At 40.9% G+C, this 24,355-nt stretch overlaps 2 protein-coding genes across 3 annotated transcripts in view; one reads left to right on the plus strand and one right to left on the minus strand.

The window, feature by feature from the left end:
* The first annotated feature begins 2,655 nt into the window (after positions 1–2,655).
* Positions 2,656–9,837, plus strand: irf1a (interferon regulatory factor 1a). 2 transcript variants are annotated; one of them, XM_072670371.1, is made up of 9 exons: positions 2,656–2,742; positions 3,386–3,485; positions 5,166–5,345; positions 6,345–6,431; positions 7,503–7,652; positions 8,539–8,541; positions 9,013–9,065; positions 9,500–9,593; positions 9,767–9,837. In XM_072670371.1, exons 1-9 carry the CDS (start codon positions 2,656–2,658, stop codon positions 9,835–9,837), a joined length of 825 nt encoding a protein of 274 aa, XP_072526472.1. The 2 variants fall into 2 exon arrangements, with proteins under 2 accessions (XP_072526472.1, XP_072526474.1); XM_072670373.1 differs by lacking the exon at positions 8,539–8,541 and having other exon boundaries at positions 5,166–5,349; positions 6,352–6,431.
* A 1,269-nt stretch (positions 9,838–11,106) lies between these two features.
* ddx21 (DEAD (Asp-Glu-Ala-Asp) box helicase 21) overlaps positions 11,107–24,355 on the minus strand; it is a 16,292-nt gene continuing 3,043 nt past the window's right edge. The window contains exons 2-16 of the mRNA XM_072670195.1: positions 24,028–24,237; positions 23,728–23,913; positions 22,739–22,811; positions 22,450–22,628; positions 22,237–22,354; positions 21,067–21,252; positions 19,378–19,523; positions 16,571–16,720; positions 16,325–16,486; positions 16,063–16,182; positions 15,860–15,933; positions 14,007–14,166; positions 12,167–12,301; positions 11,969–12,013; positions 11,107–11,625 (exon numbers count right to left, since the gene is read on the minus strand). Of these exons, the coding sequence (XP_072526296.1) occupies positions 11,329–11,625; positions 11,969–12,013; positions 12,167–12,301; positions 14,007–14,166; positions 15,860–15,933; positions 16,063–16,182; positions 16,325–16,486; positions 16,571–16,720; positions 19,378–19,523; positions 21,067–21,252; positions 22,237–22,354; positions 22,450–22,628; positions 22,739–22,811; positions 23,728–23,913; positions 24,028–24,237 (2,241 nt within the window). The 3' untranslated portion in view covers positions 11,107–11,328. The remainder of the gene's footprint in view (positions 11,626–11,968; positions 12,014–12,166; positions 12,302–14,006; positions 14,167–15,859; positions 15,934–16,062; positions 16,183–16,324; positions 16,487–16,570; positions 16,721–19,377; positions 19,524–21,066; positions 21,253–22,236; positions 22,355–22,449; positions 22,629–22,738; positions 22,812–23,727; positions 23,914–24,027; positions 24,238–24,355) is intronic.

Genomic DNA, 24,355 nt, shown 5'->3' on the forward strand with positions numbered 1-24,355 from the left:
AGGGGTATAAAGCCCCCCGGCAGCATTAAGCTGTGGAGCAGTAGAAGAGCTGTGTTCTCTGGAATGATGGATGGATGGGGCTCCATCCAATACTTTTGGGATGAGTTGGGGGGGCAATCACCCAACATCCTGACCTCACTTACGCTCTTGTCACTGAATGTGAAAGAGACCGACCATCTCTCCACTCTGAGAGAGAGAGAGGGAGACCTTCTCTCCACCATAGGTAGCAGGACATGATGACTAACTGCCTAAACACCAGTGTAAGTTGGCACAGGCACGTACAAACCTCTTATCTCCAAATCTGCAGAATAAGAAAGGAACTTTCTTGTTCCTTAAGTCATTTTGGAGCATTTCTGTTGGTCTGTTCATCAAAGAACGTTATATCATCACAACAGCTGCCAGTCACATTGTGCCAAAACATGATATACATGGTGGGCCATTTATATGGGCAATAAACTTATTGAGAATTTCACAAGAAAAACAATGGTGTGCTTGGTTTTAACGTAACTTTATTCTTTCATGAGTTATTTACAAGTGTCTGACCACTTATAAAATGTGTTCAAAGTGCTGCCCATTGTGTTGGATTGTCAATGCAACCCTCTTCACCCACTCTTCACACACTGATAGCAACACCGCAGAAGAAATGCTAGCACAGGCTTCCAGTAACCGTAGTTTCAGGTGCTGCACATCTCGTATCTTCACAGCATAGACATAGACAAAAGGTGTATCCATATAAATGGCCCACCCTGTATAACAATAAAAATATATAAATAAATAATTAAATTTAATAATAATAATAATAATTTAGAAATATAGTTAAATAAAAAAGTATAAAATGCAATGAAGTAATTAAATAAATAGAAATATAATAATAAAACATAAATAAATCATTATAATAATAACTAGATAATTACACACACAAAAAAATTAATAATCATAAAATATAATTAATTGATTAAATAAACAACTAAAATAATACTAATAAAAATATATTGAAATTAATAATATATATTATATATATATAATATTAATATATATATATATATTATAAAAAAAATCTAAAATAATTATAATAACAACTAAATATATTGAAATAAATAAATTGCAGCAAAAAAAGGTTTTAGGACATCGACAAAATACACAATCACCCGTCACGACCAGTAGTGTGAATAAGTCTGTATGATTGTAGTCCACTGGCCAAACCCTTGAACCAAACAGGATCTTCGGCCTGACGGGAGCGTACATGATTTCTTTCATAAGAAATCAGCTGAAAGACGCAGCAGCCTCAAGTTCTCAGGAAAGGCAGCGGTGACTCTAATTCACCAACCTATAAATGTTTTCCTTTCACATGACGTAGATACCCTTTCAGATAGCAGGTGTGTCATACACTCTGCTTCAAAATGACATGGGTGAGAAACATCTCTGGTCATCTACAGCCATGTTTCACCTTCTCGTTGCCCCCTGGTTGCAGCTACACTACATTGACAAAAGTATTGGGACACTTGTTCATTGTTCATTGTTTTTTCTGAAATAGTATTAAAAAGAGTTGATCCTGCTTTTGTTGGCGGGACTGTCTCTGCTGTCCAGGGAAGAAGATTTTGTACTAGATTTTTTAGAGTATCGCTGTGAGGATTTGATTGCATACAGCAACAAGAGCAGCATCAGTGAGGTCGGGATGTTGGATGATTGCAATCCCACCTCATCATTCTCAACTCCCCAACTCATCCCAATAGTGCTTGATGGAGCACCAACACAGTTCTTCCACTGCTCCACAGCTCAATGCTGGGGGGCTTTACACCCCTCTAGCCCACGCCTGGCCTGGCATTAGGCAGCATGTTGCCAGTAGGTTCATGATGTTGATCTGCTCCAGAGAGTCCTATTCTATTGGCAGTACTTCTTTCTGTACATGGACTAGACAAGCTGTGTGTGTATGCATTTACACATCTGTGTCAGCAATGGGTGCAACTTGATCTTGAATGATCTGAATGCGTTCATTAGAAGGGGTGTCTGCAAACATTTGGCCACTATCACTGTTCCACTTCCGTGTGCAAAAATCTTACAGATATCCTTTTTTGACCCCAGTTTCACAGACACTAACGTCATGGTAACCAGCATAAACAACAACAACAAAAAATATTATCAAATGTTCCACTGAACTGGTGTGTGTGTGTGTGTGTGTGTGTGTGCGTGGGTGGGGGTGGGTTAGGGGGGCGTGGACTCAGATGTAGGTGTGAGGGAGTACCAGAGAATTTCTCCAGCAGGTTTATGGAAACAGCAGAAACCTGTTGGTGCAGGTACTCAGCCTTACTGAAAACACATGTACAGCTGAGGCAGGAGGCAGAGATTGACGGTCGCTCGGCGGCACGGAAGCAGCGCTGTGGGTGAGAGGTAAGCTGGTTCCTCGTACTGATTCTCCTGATTTGCATTTCCCCATTTAAAAGCCTGACAGCTTCAGCTCATGTCAGAGTAGATCAATGGGAGTGAGGCTTTAACGGCTGCAGTGTAGGAATCACCGAACCTGAAGGTGTTTGTTATACACCCTGTGGGCCACGTTGTGTTCAGTCTACAGAACCTGCAGAACTCGGACAGAACAGCATCTCCACTCTAGTGCTGCAGTTTTCTGAGGAGCAGCAGAGGAGCAGCTAGGACTTGAAGATGATGCAGGGTCGCTTACGTTTACGACCGTGGCTGGAGGAACAGATCAAGTCAGGCAAATACCCCGGAGTCGTGTGGCTGGATGAAGTAAGGTTTAGCAGTTTACAACACCTGACTCATTATCTGAAAGTTATTATTAATACATCACTATTACATCGTAACATATGTATAAAACATATACATTATATATTTATAGATATACATACATATATATATACATACAAACAAAATATACACACAAATTGCATACTATATATATAAATATATATATATATATATATATATTCATGTTACATTATTATATATTAATAGTATATAATTCTATAATTCATAATCACATTATACATCACAAAAATCCTTACATCATAACATGAATATATATATATATATATATATATATATATATATATATATATATAGACACACACATACGCACACAATATATATATATATATATATATATATATATATATATATATATATATATATATATATATATACAAAAAAGTAATTCAGAAAATGTGCCGTGTGTGAAGATTAAAAAAAGTTTTTTACAATTATTTTTGGTTAAATTCAATAAATAAATAAAATTAATAATTAATTAAACTGTTATTGTATTCAAATTTATTATTTTATTAAACTGTTTTATATATATATTAACATGTGTCTCTTAATCCTCCATTTTTGCCCAGTGTTCACTTAAGGTCATTTTTCTATTTGCACTCTTTAGACGGCCAGAGTCTTCCAGATTCCCTGGAAGCACGCTGCCCGACACGGTTGGAATATAGACAAGGACGCCACTTTGTTCCGAAACTGGGCCATCCACACAGGTGAGGGGCAAGTCCAGGCACAAGTGGACAGTGTCTCTGATTACACCTCCAAACACCCCCTCCCTTTCCACCCCCATCCCAAAATATAATGTTGCAAACCTCATCCCATATGACTTCAGTATGGCTTCAGTAAAGCAGCCGCTTTAGCTTACTGTAAACGAGACGTGATACGAGCCTCTGACAGTCTGATGTCTGAAACATGAGAGCGCTATACTGTAAGCACTGTAAGCTGTATTACAGTACTGTACTTTCATTCTTAAGCAATAAACTATTACTTCCTATTGTAATGTGCAGCATAATGTACACTTAATATAGCAATCACTGCAGTTCTGTACATTTTAAATCATACAGTAAACAGCTGTGCTGTTAGTAAGTGGGCTTTTGCCTTCATATAACATTAGAATAAACTCAAATAAACGTTTATAATGGAAGAATGTCTTGTTTTTTTATGTAGTTGATATCTTACGAGATAAACAGACAAACAATAATTTACTTGATTTTATTAATGGACCTGACGACCCAAACCAGGTGTTGGATGGTAGCTGCAGATAATACTGATCTTTAGAAATGGTTAAACAAACACGGTGAGTTATACACTGTCATTTCATTTTCACATGATTTGTATTGTAATATTAGTGTTACAGCTTTAAACTTACTGTAGTTTTTAGAACATTACACTGTAACTTTATGGAAATCAAGGGCACAATCAGACACAGATTAACCCTCATCCCTCATCCTTGACTTAGGTTAATAGTGAAAAGGGGGTGGTAAATTAATTCAGCAGGGGTTATTGTGGCTTATACAGTATCTGACACTAGTCTGAACAGGTGAAGTTCCCGAGCTGACCGGAGTACCAACATTCCAACAGAAGTAAACAATCCAAACGGAAACACTGATTTCAATGTTTTTTTTTTTTACTTAAGATTAATTGAGGAGTTGGGTTCCTAAGAAGTTGCATGAAATCCGATCTGACAATTCAGACAGATCCTGCACTGCACATATCAGATCTTAACTGCTGCAACACTGAAAATCTACAGGAGAACTAAAAATACAGTGGAGGGTCTCCTGGATATTTGCATCTTTGTATCTTTACAAGAGAACCTTGTATCTTTAGAGGAGAAGGGAAAAAACATCTGAACTTTCAGTGGAAGGCAATGTAAAAAAGAATTATTCCATAAGTCATTTTGGAGCATCCCTATTGGTCCGTTTACCATGAAGCTGCCTTCTCCTTCTCCTCTAAAGATACGAGGTTTCTGCATGGCTCATTTACAATGTCCAAGAGACCCTCCACTGTATTTTTAGTTCTCCTGTAGATTTACAGTGTTACAGCAGTTAAGATCTGATATGTGCAGTGCAGGATCCGTCTGAATGGTCAGATCGGATTTCATGCAACTTCTTAGGAACCCAACTCCTCAATTAATCTTAAGTAAAAAAAACATTCAGATCAGTGTTTCCGTTTGGATTGTTTGCTAAGTCATTTTGGAGCATTTCTATTGGTCCATTCATCATGAATCTGCCAGATTCACATTATTAAGAAAAGTGGAAAACGGCAAAAATGGAGATACAATTTTTTTGTTGTTGCAGGACAGTGATGATATATACTTTGTGTTTATATGGTATATATTTCGCTGCTTATTGTTGTCATAATTTGTGTCAATATGTTTCTACTGTGCTTTTCAGGGAGGTACAAACCTGGCATAGACAAACCTGATCCCAAGACATGGAAAGCCAACTTCCGCTGCGCTCTCAATTCACTGCCAGACGTCCAAGAGCTTCGAGACAAAAGCATCAAGAAAGGCCACAACGCCTTCAGGGTCTATATTCTACTCCCCAGCAACAAAACACCAAAGAGAAGGAAAAGTGAGTTATTACCCACTGCTCCCTCCAGAGATCCCAGTCAGGATTCCCCAATGAATTTACTGGCTGGACAGACAGCTAGACATAGTGTTTGCTTGAGTGTAAGGGGCACAATGAAGTCCAAATGGTCCAACTGGTTGGACAAAATCTGGTTTCTTGCCTATTACACGAACCTATCCATGCTTTATAAACACATTCTTTAATTTCTAGTGATGTGAGATTGAGGAACACCACAATTTCTTTACCAATCCAATATTCTTGGGATGCGCAGTGTCACTGATACGAAGCACCAAAAGCTGTTTGAGTGATAACAGCACCCCCTTGTGGAGAATCCTCAGCCTGCTAAACACAAATGAGTGAGGATTTACAAGCCCTGTCAATAAGGTGCTTCACATCTCAATGCTGTAGTGTTGTCAGCATTGACTCAGAGCATATCAAATAAATAAAAATGTATAAAAATACAAAGACGTATCTTTACATGGCGAATATTAACGCAGAAACCTTTTAACTCTCTCGGATAGCCACTAATGATGGTATATAATGTTTAGTATTGATATGCATGGATATTTTTTACACAATTTGTAATAAAATTTTAATTTGAATTATAGCACTTCACTTAAAGCACATCCTATCAGGGCAAGCACCAGCTTCCTCACCATTGCTGAAGTCAAATGGTCTGATGTAGCTTAGCCGGTGAACAGTGTGTAAAAACAAGGTGTAAAAGCAGCCTTTGTCATAAAAGCTAAGGCTAACCCCACCCATTCACACAGATAGCCAATCAGAAGAGATCAGGCACAAAAATCCATACCACACACCAAGAAAGAACACCGGTCTAATAGTCTAATATTAGCCTATCATGTTCAGACTGCTCAATCATCCGTCAGTATCAGTATACCATCTATAATAAACACTCACCGTGAGACGCTTCTTCTTTATTCAGGTTAAAAGCCTTAACCAATCCAAGCATGAATTCTGACTCACTGCCTCCTCCTCTGCCTCCAGTTTTCAGGAGCTTGGATACAGAAGCTGCAAGAGTCAGTTTGCCTGCATTACTGCCACACGCCAATGCACCTCTAGAGCGGTTCACGGGTGAGTGCAGAGCCTTGTGCAGATAAGTTACCAAATAACAGCACTGCCATCAAACTGCTGGTCCAACCTGAGAGTGAGGGCTGGTTTTTCAGGACGTGATGAGGCCCAATGCCAGCCCAGGACATTTTTATTGAGGGTGGATAAGCCCTTTTGGCGTTGTTTAGCTGAAGACATGATTGTGATCTAAGCCTTGAAAACCAGAGACTCAGTGGTGGAGGTATGGCAAAAAATCAAATAAAAAATGCACCATCAGATCATTACGGGAAATCTGAGCATTTCTATTGGTCCATTCATGACGAAAAAAAGTGTAAAAGGGCAAATATGGAGAAAGCTGGCGATGTTTTTTTAGATTTGTTTCTTTTTCACTGCCAATCAAAAGTATCAGAAAAAGGTAAAGAGCTAAAAACTTGCCTAGTGCAAATAAATAGGGAATTTTATTAAATAATTAAAAAATATATCAAGTTTGTAACATAATTTAAAGAAAAAAAAACACAAATGTTTTTTGTATATGACAAGATATGGGACACCTCATTCTCATTCACTGATCCTGCCTTCGTTGGCTTTCTACTAGATTTTGGTGGAGCATTGCGGTGAGGATTTGATTGCATTCCTCTGCTCCACAGCCAGGGGGTGTTATACCCCTCAAGCCCACACCTGCCATTAGACATCATAGTGCCAATAGGTTAATGTTTATTTATCTGCTCCAGAGAGTCCTATTGTATTGGCAGCACCTCTTTACAGGGACTAGACAAGCTGTGTGTGTGCATGTGATTATCTGTATCAGCAATGGTAGATGCATTCATTTGAACATGTAGTTTTGTAACAAATGGACCAATAGAAATGCTCCAAAACGTCCTTTGAAGAATCTCCCTAAACACACACTTGAAGAAGAGCCTTACCTACCAGTTCTGGTAGATCAGCAGCTGTAGCGTCCTACGGGCTTAAATTACAGCTGGTGAAAAACGAAACCACTGCGTCGGGGAGCACAAGGTATCACAATAATCCTAGTGTATCACCGTCTCGCCCGTCCCTATAGCTGAGACTCTCCTGTCTTGTCTTCTTGTATTCTAGAGGCCTTCTGGAAGTACAGAGAGGACAGCACTGGAGTTGTTCCTGAGGTGCTCACAACAAAGCATGGCTACTCCACGTTTCCAGTGGTGAAAGAGGAGCGCTCAGTGAACTTCTGCTGCTCTCCAGCTGCCACTAACCCCGCAGCACAGGGTGAGAGACTGTATAACACAGAAACATCAACATAATCTCCAGCTCTGGTCCTGGAAGATCTCATTTTGCTTGATGCTTGATCTGTTTAGCTGATACCTGATTTAAGTAAGAGAGCAGTAACTTAGAGCTGGGGAATGACCAAACTGTGCTGGTTCCAGACCAAACCCCAGAGTCCAGATTAAGAGAAACCAGGTGTCTGTTGGTTCTTGGTGGTCTTAAACTAGTTTCGCCCGTCTGTAATGGTAGGTTGTGTTTCTTGAGTGGTGTCCCAAGTGAACTGTGTCTGATTCGGGATGGTTTCAGAATCAGAATCTCTTTATTTTGTTAAAAAGAGCTGTAAAAAACCCTATTATGCATATAACCATATTAACATTTACAGAAAATTAACATCTGTACAGCGGTGCAAATAATCCTAGTGCAAATGTTCTGCATGTTATGTATCAGTACTGTGCTGCAGTGAAGTCCAGTTTGGGTCAGTGAAGTTCAGAAGCTCAGTTCAGGTATAGATTAGGTTTATAGATTATAGGGTGTGAGGTGTCCACTGTGGTTGAGGAGCCGTACAGCTCTGGGAAAAAAGCTGTTAGCGTGTCGTGTTGTGCTGGTTTTAATGGTTCTGAGCTTCTTCTACCAGAGTGGGCTGTCTGGAGTGTTTCTTATCAATGTATGGGTTCTAAAGGTGTCCTACAGAGATGTAGCGGTCTCAATAAGACGATACCCAGTAGGGAGCCAGACCAGCATCATTGTTTCAGCAAGAAATATATGCCTGGTCTATATATATATATATATATATATATATATATGGTTTAGCTGACCAACCTGACCAAGCTAGACAAACAGTTTGAAGAACCAGTCAATCAGCTTCATCACCAGCAACATGCTGGTTTAGCTGGTCTACAAGCTGGTCAACCAGCTTGGAAATGAAGCTGATTGACCAGCATGGTCAAGGTTCTTCAAACTGTTTGTCTAGCTTGGTCAGGTTGGTCAGCTAAACCATCAAACCCAAACAAAACAAACCCTATGCTGGTCAAGAGCTAAGATTAAGAGAGCTGGCCAGGCTGTTTATTTGGTTGGGAGCTACAACTAGCTACACTTCCCAGCACATTAGCTAGTTCGCTTGACAACACACACCTATATAGCTATAATTTAAGATGCCCAACTTTCTATGATTATGGAATAAAGGCATACTGCATCTACTTTGACAAATTTGTACGCTTACGTTACCATCGTCTACCTCGCTCACACTTTTGCTGGCTGGCTCAAATAGTTAGCACAGTTAATGTAATTAACCCTCCCTTCATGCCTGGACACTTCAGAGTCCTGAGACTTCTGAAATGACCAAAATTGTCTACTTCTCCAACAGAAATGCAAGCTGACACAATGGAAGAACATGAGCAGACTGAAGCGGTGCTAAAGGCAAGTTCAAAATCTTACCTAAGTTCATTACTGTGGAAACTGTGGACTATTTTTCACTGGTTTTGAGGACTCCAGTAAGGTATTGCGATAATCATTCAGTCCTCTAGAGCTTGGATACATAATACGAAGAGCTTAGCAGGTATCTGGTTAACTGAATTAGGTGCTAGAGAAGAAAAAAATTGCTGTTCACTAGAAACACACATAATAATGACGTCAGAAACTGTATTTTTCCAAGTACAGAGATACTGGTTGTACAGTGTAGATGTAGCAGCTTGAAATTAGGCTGATAAATACTGCAGACCTTCAGTTCTGGGCCTTGAAATTAGGTCCTCGAGTTTGTAAGCACCAATCAAACTTGATTGACCTGTAAAGCATTCCTTTAAGTTGAAGCTCTGGCAATGGAAATGTGACGCCATTGTTCTTTTGCTAAGTAGATTGTAGACCATCTACAGAACCTGGAACACTGGAGCCCCCTGTGTGAGCATGAAAGAGGCTGGAGACCACCAAACACCTGGATGGAATGTCTTTGTGAGTTCATTCATTACACAATACTGGAGTTAAGAGCAGAACACCACCATTCCTTTCTCCTTTAAATTAAACAGTGTGCAATTATTACCAATCCCTAAGACTTAATTCTCACTGTATGACATATAAACTGTATAAATAAATAAATAATAATTTGTAAATGTGCTTAATTTCAGACGAATCTGTGGACTGTTCAGGCTATCCCTTCCAGACGGACTATCACAGTCTCGCAAGTCAGTTTGTCTGAGACCACCAGCAAGACGGCCAGACAGGTCTGTCCCAGCAGCACTTGGAGCTGTCGAGCTACTTCGTCTACAGTATATCACAAGAATGAACAAAGTGCAATCGGATTAAGAGGTAAAAACTAATGGACATTTCTCCTGATCCTCTGGCACGAGACAAGCATGACTGTACATGGATATTTTGCGCACCTGGGAATGTTGTCGAATGCTACAGCACTGTAACTGTGTGATGAGTGTGTATTTTAGAAGCTGGGTAGTGCACATCAAGCTCATCAGGCTAGATTTGGAGCCTACTCTGAAATATAGATGCAGAACTTGGATCAGATTTGTTGATTTACATGTTCTGACCATGTGTGAGGACCAGCAGGCGAACGGTCAGGTTCAAATGGGTGGTTTCTGTCTAGACTCTTACTGAAACATCCAGAATCTAAAACAGATCTGGAGAAATACAAAAGCAAGTTGGACTGTCTAACCAAAGACCACATTCCTGCAGATTAATGGTTATACTGGTGATATACTGGTATACTAAAAAGGTGATCCAAGGGAACTAACTTGATTACTTAGCTGTGGTGTAACCACTGGGCCCTCAGCAGTCCTAATATATAGATTTCTAGATGCAAGTGGGAGGAGCGGCATGCCTTGAGAGCAACAACTTGTTGGTATAATGGTGAATAAAAAAGGAAATATATATAAATCTATAATTATAATAAATGTACACGCACACACACACACACACACACACACACACACACATTATATATATATATATAATTTCTATTTTTATTTACTATTATGCCAACAAGTTGTTGCTCTCAAGGCATGCCACTCCTCCCACTTGCATTTAGAAACGTTAACCTAATAATGTTAATATTAGTCTACATTTGGATTACAATAATTATATTTCATAATTAGCTTTTTGGCTAAATGACTTATTTTCCAGAGAATGTTTTCTGTGTACACCTCAATACATTTTATTGATATATATATATATATATATATATATATAAAATAAATGATAATATAGCATATTACACACTTTTGTTTTATCTTACAGTAATTTTATGGGGTGAATTTTTGTTGGGCATTGGAGCTCCAAAAACTCCTAGTAACACCAGTGCCTGAAGGAGCCTGATGTGTACATTCCCAAAACTGTCTTTGTGAGTCCTCCACTTTTTTTTAAATATATATAATAAATTTTAATTTCTTGTCGTAAAGCATGTGTGGAACTATAACTGAACTTACAATGACAACACAAATACACGACAGGCAGCGGATCTGTATTAAGACCACTTTAATGAAATTCTCATTCATGTGAATGGGCTTGAATAGAGATGTTTAAATGCACAATTGCAAAGCAATCAGGTCGGTTCATCGAGCAAGTCTTGGGAAGCAACTTTCCAGTGAAGGGCAATGGTTGGATCCCCAAACACTAGTAAAACAGGACGTTAAAGGCTAGAAAAACAAAGAGTCACAAGTCTGAGTGTAGGTGCTGGTGGTTAATAGTCGAAAGCTTGGCTGAAGCTTCGCTTTTGACCGCCACCTCTTCCTCCACTGCCTCGTCCTCCACCTCCTCTGCCTCTTCCTCCACCACCTCTGCCTCCTCCGCCACCTCCTCTCCTGTTACCACCGAAGCTCCTTCGGTCACCCTGGAATCCGCCACGGCCTCTTCCACCACCCCTGCCACCAAATCCACCAAACGACCGCTCGCCATGATTTCGCTGCTGCTGCTCCTTCAGCTCTGGGAGTTCGGTGGCGATGATCAGCTGCCAGCGGCGTCCATCCTGCCATTTGTCCTGTAGAAGCCAGACGTACAGAACAGCTCAGCTCAGCGTTTGGTTTGATAGCTAAGAGAGATGTTTCATTCAGGTCGACTTGTTTTGACAGCTAAAAGGACTTTGTCCCGTGGCCTCTAGCTGTGAAATTTAAGGCCCTCAAGGAAGCTTGACTTTCACAACTGAAGTGCATGCTTCTACCAGCTTGACAAATGAACCTGACAAGCTCTTTCAGCGACTAGGATTACAGATGACTTCAGCTTCTTTGAGCAAACCTCAGTTTGCTGCTATTAAATTCTGCTAGTACTGCAATCTCTCTTGCTCACACACACAAAATACAACATATACAAAAGAGTCCCCATACCTGGATTTCTTTCACCTTGTCAGCTGGGACGTCAAAACACACCCCCTGATGAAGAAGAAAAAAGCCCATCTTTGACCATCATTTCAACAAGACCGTCAAATATCCCCTTCAAACAACCTCACTCTTAAGTAAATTCACCGAGATCAACAACTAAAGGAAAAATCCATGAAGAAACATCATCAGATCTTTGCTACGCACCATCTGACCCTTGAGGAACGTCATCCGTTTGATCTGGTCATCTATCTCATCCCCAAGTTGCTCCTTCAGGGCTCGCCAGGCATAGCCGATGTTGTGCATCTCGAGAGAGCAGTTGAGCACTAAGGTGGTAAAGCCCTAGAGGAACACGAGTAAATTAAGAAACATGCTTACATCTGGACGTTTCCCCACCGATTCCCAAACTCCACACAATATTCTTCATCACATACAATACAGTAAATCACTGGATCTACACTTGTGAAACTGTATTGTACAGTGGGGCCAAAAGGTATTTGTCCAGCCACTGATTGTGCAAGTTCTCCTACTTAGAAAGATGAAAGAGGTCTGTAATTTTCATCATAGCTACACTTCAACTATGAGACACATTTTTAATGAATTAATTTGTAAATTATGGTGGAAAATAAGTATTTGGTCAATAACAGGCTGTGGACAGGTGTCTGCTATACAGATCAAAGGTCAAACAGGTGCAATTAATACAGGTAATGAGTGAAAGACAGAAGAGCTTCTTAAAGGATAAGTTAAAGGTCTATGAGAGCCAGAAATCTTGCTTGTTTGTGGGTGACCAAATACTTATTTTCCACCATAATTTACAAATAAATTCTTTAAAATACTACAATGTGATTTCCTGAATTATTTTTATTTTCTCATTGTGTCTTTCATAGCTGAAGAAGTGTAGCTATGATGAAAATTACAGACCCCTCTCATCTCATCTCAGTGTGGCGCAACAGATAACACCACTACCTGCTAGTGAACTACCACACCACATGGGAGACTGGGGGTTTGATTCCAGGTCTGGGTGACTGTGCTGCGCTACACCAATAAGAGTCCTTGGGAAAGACTCCTAACACTACGTTGGCCCACCTCTGTAATACGAGTCACCCTGTAAGTCGCTCTGGATAAGAGCGTCAGCTAAATGCCGGAAATGTAAATGTCATCTTTCTAAGTAGGAAAAGTTGCACAATCAGTGGCTGACTACATACTTTTTGGTCCCACTGTACATGTAATATAATAAATACTACTAATACACTACTAATGTAATATAATAAATACTACTTATATAATAAATAAATACTACTACTACTACTAATAATAATAATAATAATAATAATAATAATAATAACACAGAAGGTGATGGCTTTAGAGTTTATTAAGGCTTAAATCACTGAAGCAGCCTCCGGAGACCATTGCTTCATTTTCCCTTGCTGTAGATCGTTCTCAATACAGCAGCCACTGCTTGACTGTGAGAAACTGTATGATGGAAGCTATCTTTGGACTAATAGATCGATTTATTGTGGGTTTATTATTTATTTTTTTTAATTAAAAGTCTCCAAATCTAAAGAAACTAAAAGGTTAAAATTGAGAAAATATTTTAAAACAGTACACTGATCTCAGTTATAGCCCATCATGTCATTTACAGCATTCTGTCAGTTAATGTCAGTTAAAGCCAGGACGGGACATTTGGTACATATTCAACAGACTAGTCTGATGCACAATTGTGTGTTTTTTTTATTATTATTATTTATTTTCTTTTTAATTATTATTCATTTATTTTAAATCAGATAGCCACGTTTACACTTGCTTATGTGCTGTGGCCCAATCCAGATATAATCCTGATACTTAATATGCATGAAGTGACCAGGTACAACCGGGTCTGCTTAAAAGCCACAAACTGGTTCAGATCCTGCATTTCCTGTCAGACCCGCTGTAGACAGCTATACTGAGCTATACTGAGCTATAAGCCATCTTTCCATTAGAAGCACACGAATTTCAGACCGCTGACTCAACACTGAATGACAGTTCCTTCATACTACAGCCTACTTACAGCGTCAGAATTCAGAAGGGACCTCTGCTCCAGGCTCGTGGCTCCCGATATGTGGGCCAGAGCGGCTGCCAACGCCTCCACGGGGCCTCGCTCTTCGATCAGCCTCTCAGCCGCTGCACGGAAATACTCGATGGCTGCTGCTGGTACAGAATCCAGATACCTATGGACAAGCACACCGAAGCTCGATGAGTTTACTGTGTTTAACAGAATACTCCAGCGTTCCTCTACAGAATTCACCTGCAATTACTGTAGGACAGAAAACCTACTCATATTCAAAGTCACTGGACAGCCAGCGTGATTTGAAAAGGAGCATTTGAGAGTTGTACTGACTGATTTCTTTACAGAAATGGTGATGGGAATCAGGAACTGCAGTGTCAGCAATGGAAATACAACACTGATAGTGGTTAAAAATAGTAAGAATAATAAAAAAGATGATGATTAAAAATAAACTTCAGTAAACCAACGCCTCCAAAGGCATTAAAACTCTGGTTTCATTCACCATCATGGTCAAAACGTTCCTCAAGAACATCAGACCAGCATCAGACCAGCGTTTCCTCAAATTCCTCTAGAGTGTTTCACACCAAACCCACCCTGACTGAGCTTGTTCTCATCCTAACCATTTCATTCTGCAGAAATTTGGAGGAACTGGATGAAATCCAGGGAGGAAAACAAGAAAATGTCTCAGCAGAGCGGTTCTTAATAAGCTCTGTTCAGTTCTCTAATACCGTACAAGAGCAGCTCTGGCTACTTTGGTTTCTCTGGTATTCACAAACAATTAGGCAGGCACCCCCGAGGCGTCTGCTGCATTTACTTGGAACTAAGCGGCCTAAATATAAAGTATTATGTCGAATGCTCTCCTCTGGAAAGAGCAGTTAAGAGCAATTCCACCCTGGAAGAGACTCATTACTGATCCATGGCTTCATTTATAAACATTTAGTTTTTTGCTTTTTTTTATGATGAAACTCAAGCAACTGCTCAACAACTTCCAGCTGTTGGAGACAATGATTTTTTTTTCTGTCCAATGAAGCATAAAGCAGGTTGGTCAGGATAACTTATACTATTTAAATATTCTGCAATAAACAATATTCGTCATTTTAAGAGCATTTAATACTACTTGTATAATAATGCACCCCCCCCCTAATCTGAAGCTGCCAATTAACCCCGTTCATAACTCCTCCAAGCACTAGCAATGCTCCCGACATGAGGAGGAAGGGTAAAGACTTAACACACGTCTGTCCAAATACATGTGACACCACCGCCAATGCGAGGAAAGTGCCAGGTCACCAGCTGACAGACGACCGTGCTGACCAACATCACTTAAGACTGATGAGGGAAGAGAGCGCCATCTACCCACCCGAAGAGAGAGAGAGAGAGAGCACGACCTATTGTGCTTACTCTGACTCCGGCTGCTGATGGCAAAGAGGAGCCATTTAAAGAGCAATGAAGTTCTAATAATGAAGAATATTCACAATATAATTAAATATACTAATAGAATTTTTGATTTTATTAAGTTCACATCCTGGCTTATGTAACGTAACAGGCTCTCCTTGCCAATTAAAAACCAATGGGCAATACAAAGGTCAGCAAAAATGACTGAGGTCATTATTATTATTATTATTATTTTTTTTTTACAATAGGCCGATAATTATGTAATCATGACAGGCGTAGTTTAAAGTACTACTACACCCCAAATACTGCAGTGATGTGCTTAATTCAGCTCAATTACCAAACTACCAAGCCGGAATTAGTTAGTTAACTAAAACCTGAATCTGTATATAATAACAATAATAATAATAATAATAATTTCAGATGGTTTTATAGAATGAAATAGGTCTGTAATTAAATAAGGTCACCTGACGGCATCTTTACTGGAGGATTTGACGATGTCGTTAGCAGTCGGGACGCCAACACGCTTGAACGTAATGCCCTAGTGGTCAAACAACAACAACAGTAAATAAATAAATAAGTAAAATAAATAAATAAATAAATAAATAAATAAACAAGGCAGGTTTAAAAAGTCTTGTGGTAAATGCTAATGGAGCTAATGGGGACTCACGGCCTTCTTCTCCACGTATCTGAGCTGTTCCTCTTCTTTCCGCTGGTAGAAACAGATGCAGATGCCAGTTCTTCCAGCTCTGCCAGTTCTCCCAGAGCGGTGAATATATGACTCAACGTCCTGAAGACAAACACAATTATAATTAAACAGAAGTTAATGCATGTCTTCAGCCACATTACAGCAAGGGTTCACAAGGGTGCAATATGCCATTAGGTTCAGATTCTCCAGCGCTGTGAAAGAGTGGTTCTCAAAAGGTTCACACCTTAGGAGGAGAACACTGCACAACCAGGTCAACCTCTGGGATGTCCAGGCCTCGAGCCGCCACGTTGGTGGCCACCAGGACCTCAAAGGTGCCATTCCTGAAGCCTTTCAGAGTCGTCTCTCTCTGTTTCTGAGGGATGTCTCCATGCAAGGACTGGGCATTCTGCACAGAAAAGGAAAGGCTGTTGGAGGAGCACGTTCAGACGCAGAAACTTCACCCCACCGCTGTAAAATCCAAGACGTGAACCTGTTTGATGGAGGGGTTCATGGAGAGCTCGTGGGCTTCCTTCTTGGTCTCGCAGAACACGATGGAGCGGCCGTGGCTGCCGCTGTAGACTTGAACTACGTCGCCGAGGACAGCTGCCCTCTGAGACCAGTGGCAGGCTATGGCCAGGTGCTGTGGAACAGGGAACAGGTGAGAACTTTGAGGGCGAAGCAGAAACCATACATTAGCTGATGCATCATGTGACCATAAGATGCTCAGGGGTGGGTTATCAATATATCAGAATATTGCAATATTAGGTCCTGCAGTACTGTATTGATTATTTATTAGTAGTCTAAACACTGACCACTAGAGAGCAGTGTTGAACCAGTCTTCGCTCCCACTGTTCTTTTAGGGTGTACTCACACCAGGCCCAGTTGCCTTGTACCATGCCAGAGCACGATTGCCCCCCCTCCTCCCTCCCCTATTGGCCCGCACTCACACTGCGCATAACGGCCGCTCAACACAAAGATTTTTAATATTCACAAATAAAATTGATTAAAAAATAAATTATATAAAATAAATATAATAAAAGGCAAGAGATGCTGTGTTTGTGGAATATTGAGACAAACAGCAGCAGATATTGATATATGTTATAATTATAATATTATATATTATAATTATATTTGTTATATTTAATTTATTTATTTATTAAAACTAAATAAATAAAAGGAAAGTCAAAATTGTAATTTTCTAGAGGAAATGTCATTTACATTTATAAGAGACTTACAAGGTTACTCGTATTACAGATTTTGGCTAATGTAGCATTAGGAGTTTGGGAGTCTTGCCCGAGGACTCCAAGGTTATGCTGAAAGCGAGTGTTGTGATTGGCTGAGTTCATCAGTAGTCAACTTCCTATCTAAAAGGGATCAGCAGTCCCCTTCCCCCAATCACTGCTCCTTCTCTCCATTCCTCCACCTTCTTCCGGGGAGGATGGAGAGGAGCAGTAGGAAAGGAGAAGGAGGAGTAGCAAAAGTCTCTGGACGCAGCCCAGGAATCGAACCTCAGTCTCTCACATGGTGTAACAGCGCATTGGCAAGTAGTGGTGTTCTCCGTTAGCGGCACAGCAACCACCAACCATAAACACAACGATAGAGAAATTTGAGTTAAAATAATAATAATAATAATAACAATAATAATAATGATCTTGTCTTCTTCAGGTTTATTATTGGTCATTAAATGTTAATAAATTTTATGTAAACAATTAAATAAACAAACTGCTGTTTAGCAAGCCAGTCAGAGAGGCCTGCTAGCATATACAAATATATTTAATATTCCTATTATTTATTTATTATAATTGTCCATTAAAACGTAATTTGTGCATTTTTGGAAGCTTTTGTAAGTCGACTTGAGGAATCTTAGTCAACGGACGAGTCTCTGACCGATGATTCGGCTCGCTGACTTTCTGGGGGTACCCCTACATACGATGAGGTTTTATTTATTTATTTATTTATTTATTAAATATACTTTGATTCGTTTTTACCAATTTGATGTTAAACTAAATAAATACATTTTAGAACAATAGCATCACATATCAGTCAGTATCGATATCTTGTGAAAAGCTTGTATCATGATACACATCGAATTACCAGGTTCTGGCGTAACGCAGTGTGTGTAAAGTGCAAACAGAAATCTGTGTGTTTCCATAAACTGAATCCAACTCAACAATAAACCCAACAGATTTGACTCCGTACTGATTTCAGTTCAGGAACACTGTGGGAATTCGCCAGTTCCAACAGTGTGATCTATTTACAGCAGGAATCAGGGTTTCAGTCACCCTCACCAAACCCATTATAGATCCTTATTTAGCAAGAAGACGACAACAAACATCAAACGCTGCGCTCAGCGTGCTTTTTTCCACTGAAGCCATCATCACAGCAATCATCCACCTACACTAAACGAAACGCAGCCATGTGAGATCCCTCTTGGTTGGCACACCGCCAAACTGTGTGATCAAGCGATTCCTAAGAAAGATTTATTATTTTTTTTGTTTTGTTTTTTTCTCCCGCGCCAGACGCACATCCTCGTTCTTCTGTGACACCTAGTTGGACCAGGCATCGCTTAAGAAAACAGCTGCAGAATCTGCAGGTTCATTTACATGAAAATAGACCAAAGTTTAATTGAATAAAATGACCCACAGAGGAAGAACTGACTTTTAATATACTTACTGTCCAAATGTTTGTGGACACCCCTTCTAAAAAATGCATTTAGTCTACTTAGCTGATACAGATGTGCAAATGCACACATACAGCTTGTCTAGTCTCTGTAGAGAAGTACTGCCAACAGAATGAATAGAAGACTCTGGAGCAGATCAACATGAGCCTATTATCGGGCGTGGGCTATATAGAGGAGGGGGTATAAAGCCCACCAGCCCTCCAGACCCCCAGCATTGAGCTGTGGAGGAACTGTATTCTCTGGAATGATGGATGGTGGTGGTGGCGCTTCATCCAGTACATCTGGGATGAGTTGGAGATGATGAGGAGGTGGGGTGATGATCATTATCATCATCATCCAACTTCCTGACCTCACGAACACTGCTCTTGTTGCTGAATGCCATCAAATCCTCACAGCAATGCTCTTTCAGAATCTAGTAGGAAACCTTCCTCCCTGGACCATAGAGCCAGTTACTCCAACACAATTAGGATTTATTACCCGATTTCAGAAAAAGCAATAAATGAACAGGTGTCCCAATACTTTTGTCATAGTGTATTTCGAGCTGGTTTTCAGTCTGATTCCGATACCCATCCATACCAGTGCACCATCTCCATCATAAGCATTCCCCACACACTCACCTCGACTGTGGTGGCTGCCTTTTGGGTCTTCTTGCCAATCAGGTCCACGTGGACGAACTGAGGTCGCATGTACTTCTTAGCCACGTCGTAAACCCAGGGAGGACAGGTAGCCGAGAACAGCAGAGTCTGCGGGTTGGTTTCAGCATCTGCAACAGTGAGGATGGCTTCAGTTCAGGCTTATTAAAGGAAGAGGAATACTCCAGTCCAGTCCAGTCCAACTGACATGGTGGATCACCTTAGGCTTCTGCCCACTGAACCCACAGAGTGCTTTTAGGACATGGTTTCTACTCTTTCTAAGGTATAAGCTAACCACAGTCTGCTGTAAGATGTAAGATGCTGTAACATACTCAAGATGTGGTAGTTTTAGACTAAGGTGGAGAATGAAGAAGTGCTAGTTTTTGAACAGTACCACTGGGAGAAGGTCTGAACTGGCTGCACTTCACCATTATTATTTTTAGGTGTCATCACTAGACCACACCTGTCCACACCTGTGTCATTTGCACACATGTCTGAGCTACAGTAGAATCACCATTCCCTAGGAAGACGGCACAGAAACTCAGAACACATGCCAAAGAGATTAGACTCGCTATGCATGCATATTTGATCAGAGATGAGCGAGTAATGGCAGGGCACTCCTTAAACATGCAGGGCTTTATAAGCTCTAAAACTGAAAGCAGGGGGTGCTCTTATTTAATAACAGCACCATATTAACTATTTCACTACTTGCTAAGGACAGTTACACCATCCTTATCATGATTATTATTATTATTATGATCATCTATGGTTAATATCTGGGAGTCTGGTACTATATGTCTAAAACTGCTGATTATGAATGACTGAATTAGGCTTAATGAAACAGGGCGCTCTGCTGCAGCTGCAAGCGAACCCAAGGTCAACACCAGACATCAGCCAGAGGGGTTTCTGCAGAACGGGGTTCTCTGGTGATGCAAATCCATCGAATACTAAAAAAAAAATATTTAATTAATTAATTACTTAAATAAATATTATCCCCCCATCACAAGCAAGGCTCCAGACACTGGGAGGGTGAAGACAGCCATCCAACACCCCCCAAACCGCACTGTACACCTAGAGTTCTCCTCAGATCAACACCTGGTTTGGTGGTAAATCAGGGCTTAATGATGGTAAATCAGGTGAGCTGATGCTGCTGCTGCTGATGACTGAGTTGAACACATCCTCCACGCTGTGCTGGCTGGACTGGGGGGCGTCCAGGAGAAACCTGGAGGAACCGAGCTCTGTTCTTCAGACTAGCTCACCGACAAGATCTCACTACTTTCTTTCTTCAGAATGAGAAGCTCTTGTTTCTCCTTTTTACTGGATTTATCTTCATCTGCTTTATCTGTTCTGATCAGATCTGGAGCTTCTGCAGTAGAAACCCCCTCACTGCTGAGAGACGGGGGTTAGAGTGAGGAACAGGAAAGCTTTAGCATTATAGCTTTGGTTTAATTAGGTTAATAAAGTTAAAATAATTTAATTCTGGTTTCTTACTATTTGCAGGGAGCATTAGCACTTGCTGCCATTTATTTAGGTCAACCTTTATTAACCAGTATTAGTCAGCTGATTTTCCTCCTCCTGTAATTCAACCCATCAATGAGCTCATAAGCTATATCTGACTGCAGGCTCCGCCCACCACACTAGATTTGATTTACTTGGCTGAAATGACTAGCTTACCTTTCTTGTAAGAAGCAGAAAGGATCTCCTCCACTTGTTCAGCAAAGCCCATGTCCAGCATTTGGTCCACTTCGTCCAGAACCACGTGTTTCAGCTGGGATAGATCCAGTTTGTTGTTCTGGAGATTGTCTTTAATTCTGCCAGGGGTGCCCACCAGAATGTCGATGCCACTGCGAATCGCCTCCACTGCAGGAAAGGTACACAAATATAAATAAATAAATATATATATATATATATATATATATATATATATATATATATATATATATATATATATATATATATTTTCTCACACACATACACACACACTATATACAATACACACACATACATACATATACACACATACATACACACACATATATATATATATATATATATATATATATATATATATATATATATATATATATATATTAGTTAATATAAATAAAATGTGTGTGTGTATACATATATATATATATAAATAAAAAATTCAGCAGAAGAGCTAGAACTTAAGCCTACACATTAGTGCTAAAGGTATAACGATAACGTATATGCTTTAAAAAAGCCCATATCCTATATGGACAAAAGTTTTGGGACATCTGCTTATTCCCAGTTTCATTCAACGGTATGAAAGAATTGATCCTGCTTTTGTTGGAGTAACTGTTTCTACTGTCCAGGGAAGATGAAGGCTTTCTTATAGATTTTGGAGGAGCATTGCTGTAAAAATTTGATTGCATTCGGCAACAAAACCATTACTAAGGTCATAATGTTGGATGATCAGCACCACACCTCATCCTCCCCAGCTGCCCAATCACCATCATTCCAGAGAACACAGTTCTTCAACAGCTCCACAGCTCACTGCTGAGGGCGCTTTATACCCCTTACTTGCTCACGCCTGGCATTAGGCAGCATGGAGCCAATAGTTGTGCTGATCTGCTCCAGAAAGTCCCATGCTTCTGGCAGTACTTCTCTACAGGGACACGCTGTGTGCTTTTGCACATCTGTGTCAGCAATGGGTGCAACCTAAAGTAGCTGAATGGATTAATCAGAAGGGGTGTCCACAAACCTACACTGAGCATACAGCGCATATAGGTACAGCTGATCTGATTGGTCACACAGCCTGAAAGACGGTCCTGAAGCTTCACTAATTTACCCCATCAAGTGTGAAAGTGCTGCAAGACAAACCTTGAGGGTTGTAGGAGCTCCCGCCATAGAAACAGGAGACAGAGAGAGTTTTGGTGACATCCCTGAAGTCTTTGGCAACCTGAATCGCCAGCTCTCGGGTAGGAGTGAGAACCAGCACCTATGCGGTTAAAACACAGTAAAGGTAAACTCCCATTAAAACCCAGTCAGGCAGATCCATTTACAGTGCAGACTGAAGCAGCTGGAGGAACTTGCCTTCGGGGCTCTCCCTCTCTTCTTGTCCTCAGGTCCGGACTGGAGTTTCTCCACCAGAGGGATGGCGAAAGAAAACGTCTTTCCTGTGCCAGTTCGGGCTTGGCCAATCACGTCCTTCCCATCGTACACAGGGTTGAAGGTCTTCACTTGGATGTCAAACAGATATGTAACTCCACGTGCTGAGAAAAAAACAAAAAACAAAACACCACCACAGACCACGGTTTAGAGCTGCAGCTCCAGCAGAGGATGTTCATAACGCCAGCAAACCCACCATAATGAGGGGTCTTACCCTGAAGCAGCTGGATGGTCTTCTGTGAGATTTTGAAGTTTGAGAAGGCACCTTCTTTCTGCTCTGGAGTCTCCTGGTGGAACAGGGGCAATATTCACAAGATCAGGAGGGGTGTACCCACAAGTTTACAGTGGGTCTATGTTAGACCCCAGCTCTTACGATGCTGTGTGTGCCCTCTGCTGGCTGCTAGTGGAATAGGTATGACTAGCAAGAGGAGACGCACCTGGAGGAAATGGGGACGTGCTGGTTTATACAGGAACTGAGACGAGTAGCGTTTTGCTCTCTCAGATCCAGGACAGACTCCCTGGATTTAGCTTGGCTTGACCATCTGACCACCCTTGGTTTAACTTATCTCTCTAAGAGGGGCTGCATTTTCCTCTCATCTCCTCTATGGGCTCTGTCGTCGAACCTGAAGACCCTAGATGACCTCAGATCAGGAGTGGTCATCCTTACTCGCCTTGAAACTCTCGACAGCCCTCAATAAAGCTTATACAAGGGAAACCCACTCATAATATGCTGGGGTCTCCTACGGGGGGAGGCTGGGGGGTCTTTTACAGCAGCAACTTGCCGGTTGCGCAGAAGTAGGAGGCGCGGTCTATAGCGAGGGAAGCTAGGTGATGATCTTAGATAGCCTTTTCTCCATGTTGGAAGGACCCATCACACACCACTGCTCCGCTGCGGGATTGGCTGTGCGGAGACTTGGCCGATGCATGGCACGTCCCGCCCAATTGACCAATGGCCCAACTGCCCTATTAAGCTGACCAGTAAACAATAACACAGGGGCAGTGGTGGCTCAGTGTTTAGAGCACTGACTGCCCACCACTGCAGACGTGTGTGTGTGTGTTCACTGCACTGGTGGGTTAAAGGTGGAGGCCAACTCTGTCCAACAACGGCGGTCTCTGATTTGCGTTAGTTTGGGATTAGGAGGATGTGGAGGGGGCTAGTACTCTTAGCTGGGGACCACCAACACAGGACAGAAGATACCCTACCGTCTCCTTTTCACTGTCGCTGCTGGAGTCCTCGCTGGACTGTGCCGGAGTAGCGTCTGTGGAATGTCCGTTAAGCTTCGCCTGAGACTTCGGTGATTTCGCAGTCGAGACGTTTTCCGCTGGTGCTTCACTGACCTCGGTTTCCTCGTCCTGAACCAGTTTCTTCTTCTTCTTTTTCTTCTTCTTCTGCTGCTGCAAACATCAAACCAAAGGAGAGGTCATTTAGATCCATACATGAAAGAGGGTGATAATAATAATAATGATAATAATAATAATAATAAAGGGTCATTGTGCGATTACCTCGCTGGATTGGTCGCTGTCAGAGTTGACGAGCTCATCACTGGAATGAGAGTTTTTAAGTGGTTCTTCCTTTATGTTTCCATTAAGATCCGAAGATCCAACGGCTGTGTTCTTCTTTTCCTTCTTAATCTTTTTGGGAGCTGGAGGATCACACTCCTCGCTGTTGTCTAACGCAGCCATCGCCTTTTTCTTGGTCTTATCCTTCTTTTTCTGGGGGTTTAAAAAAAAATTATATGTCAAAAACTGCAGAAATTGTTACAGTTGCTCTAACCGTTCATGTATGAATAAACTCTAAACAATTAAACAGCAAAAATGTAAATATGTCACA

The sequence above is a fragment of the Salminus brasiliensis genome, chromosome 24 (assembly GCF_030463535.1).
Source record: "Salminus brasiliensis chromosome 24, fSalBra1.hap2, whole genome shotgun sequence".
Taxonomy (NCBI): domain Eukaryota; kingdom Metazoa; phylum Chordata; class Actinopteri; order Characiformes; family Bryconidae; genus Salminus; species Salminus brasiliensis.

Bases quoted from the DNA above. Each gene is read 5' to 3' on its own strand.
- irf1a (XM_072670371.1), top strand. From the start codon at position 2,656: ATGATGCAGGGTCGCTTACGTTTACGACCGTGGCTGGAGGAACAGATC. The intron at 3,486-5,165 runs GTGAGGGGCAAG...TGTGCTTTTCAG, and splicing joins AAACTGGGCCATCCACACAG to GGAGGTACAAACCTGGCATA. The intron at 9,594-9,766 runs GTGAGTTCATTC...GCTTAATTTCAG, and splicing joins CACCTGGATGGAATGTCTTT to ACGAATCTGTGGACTGTTCA.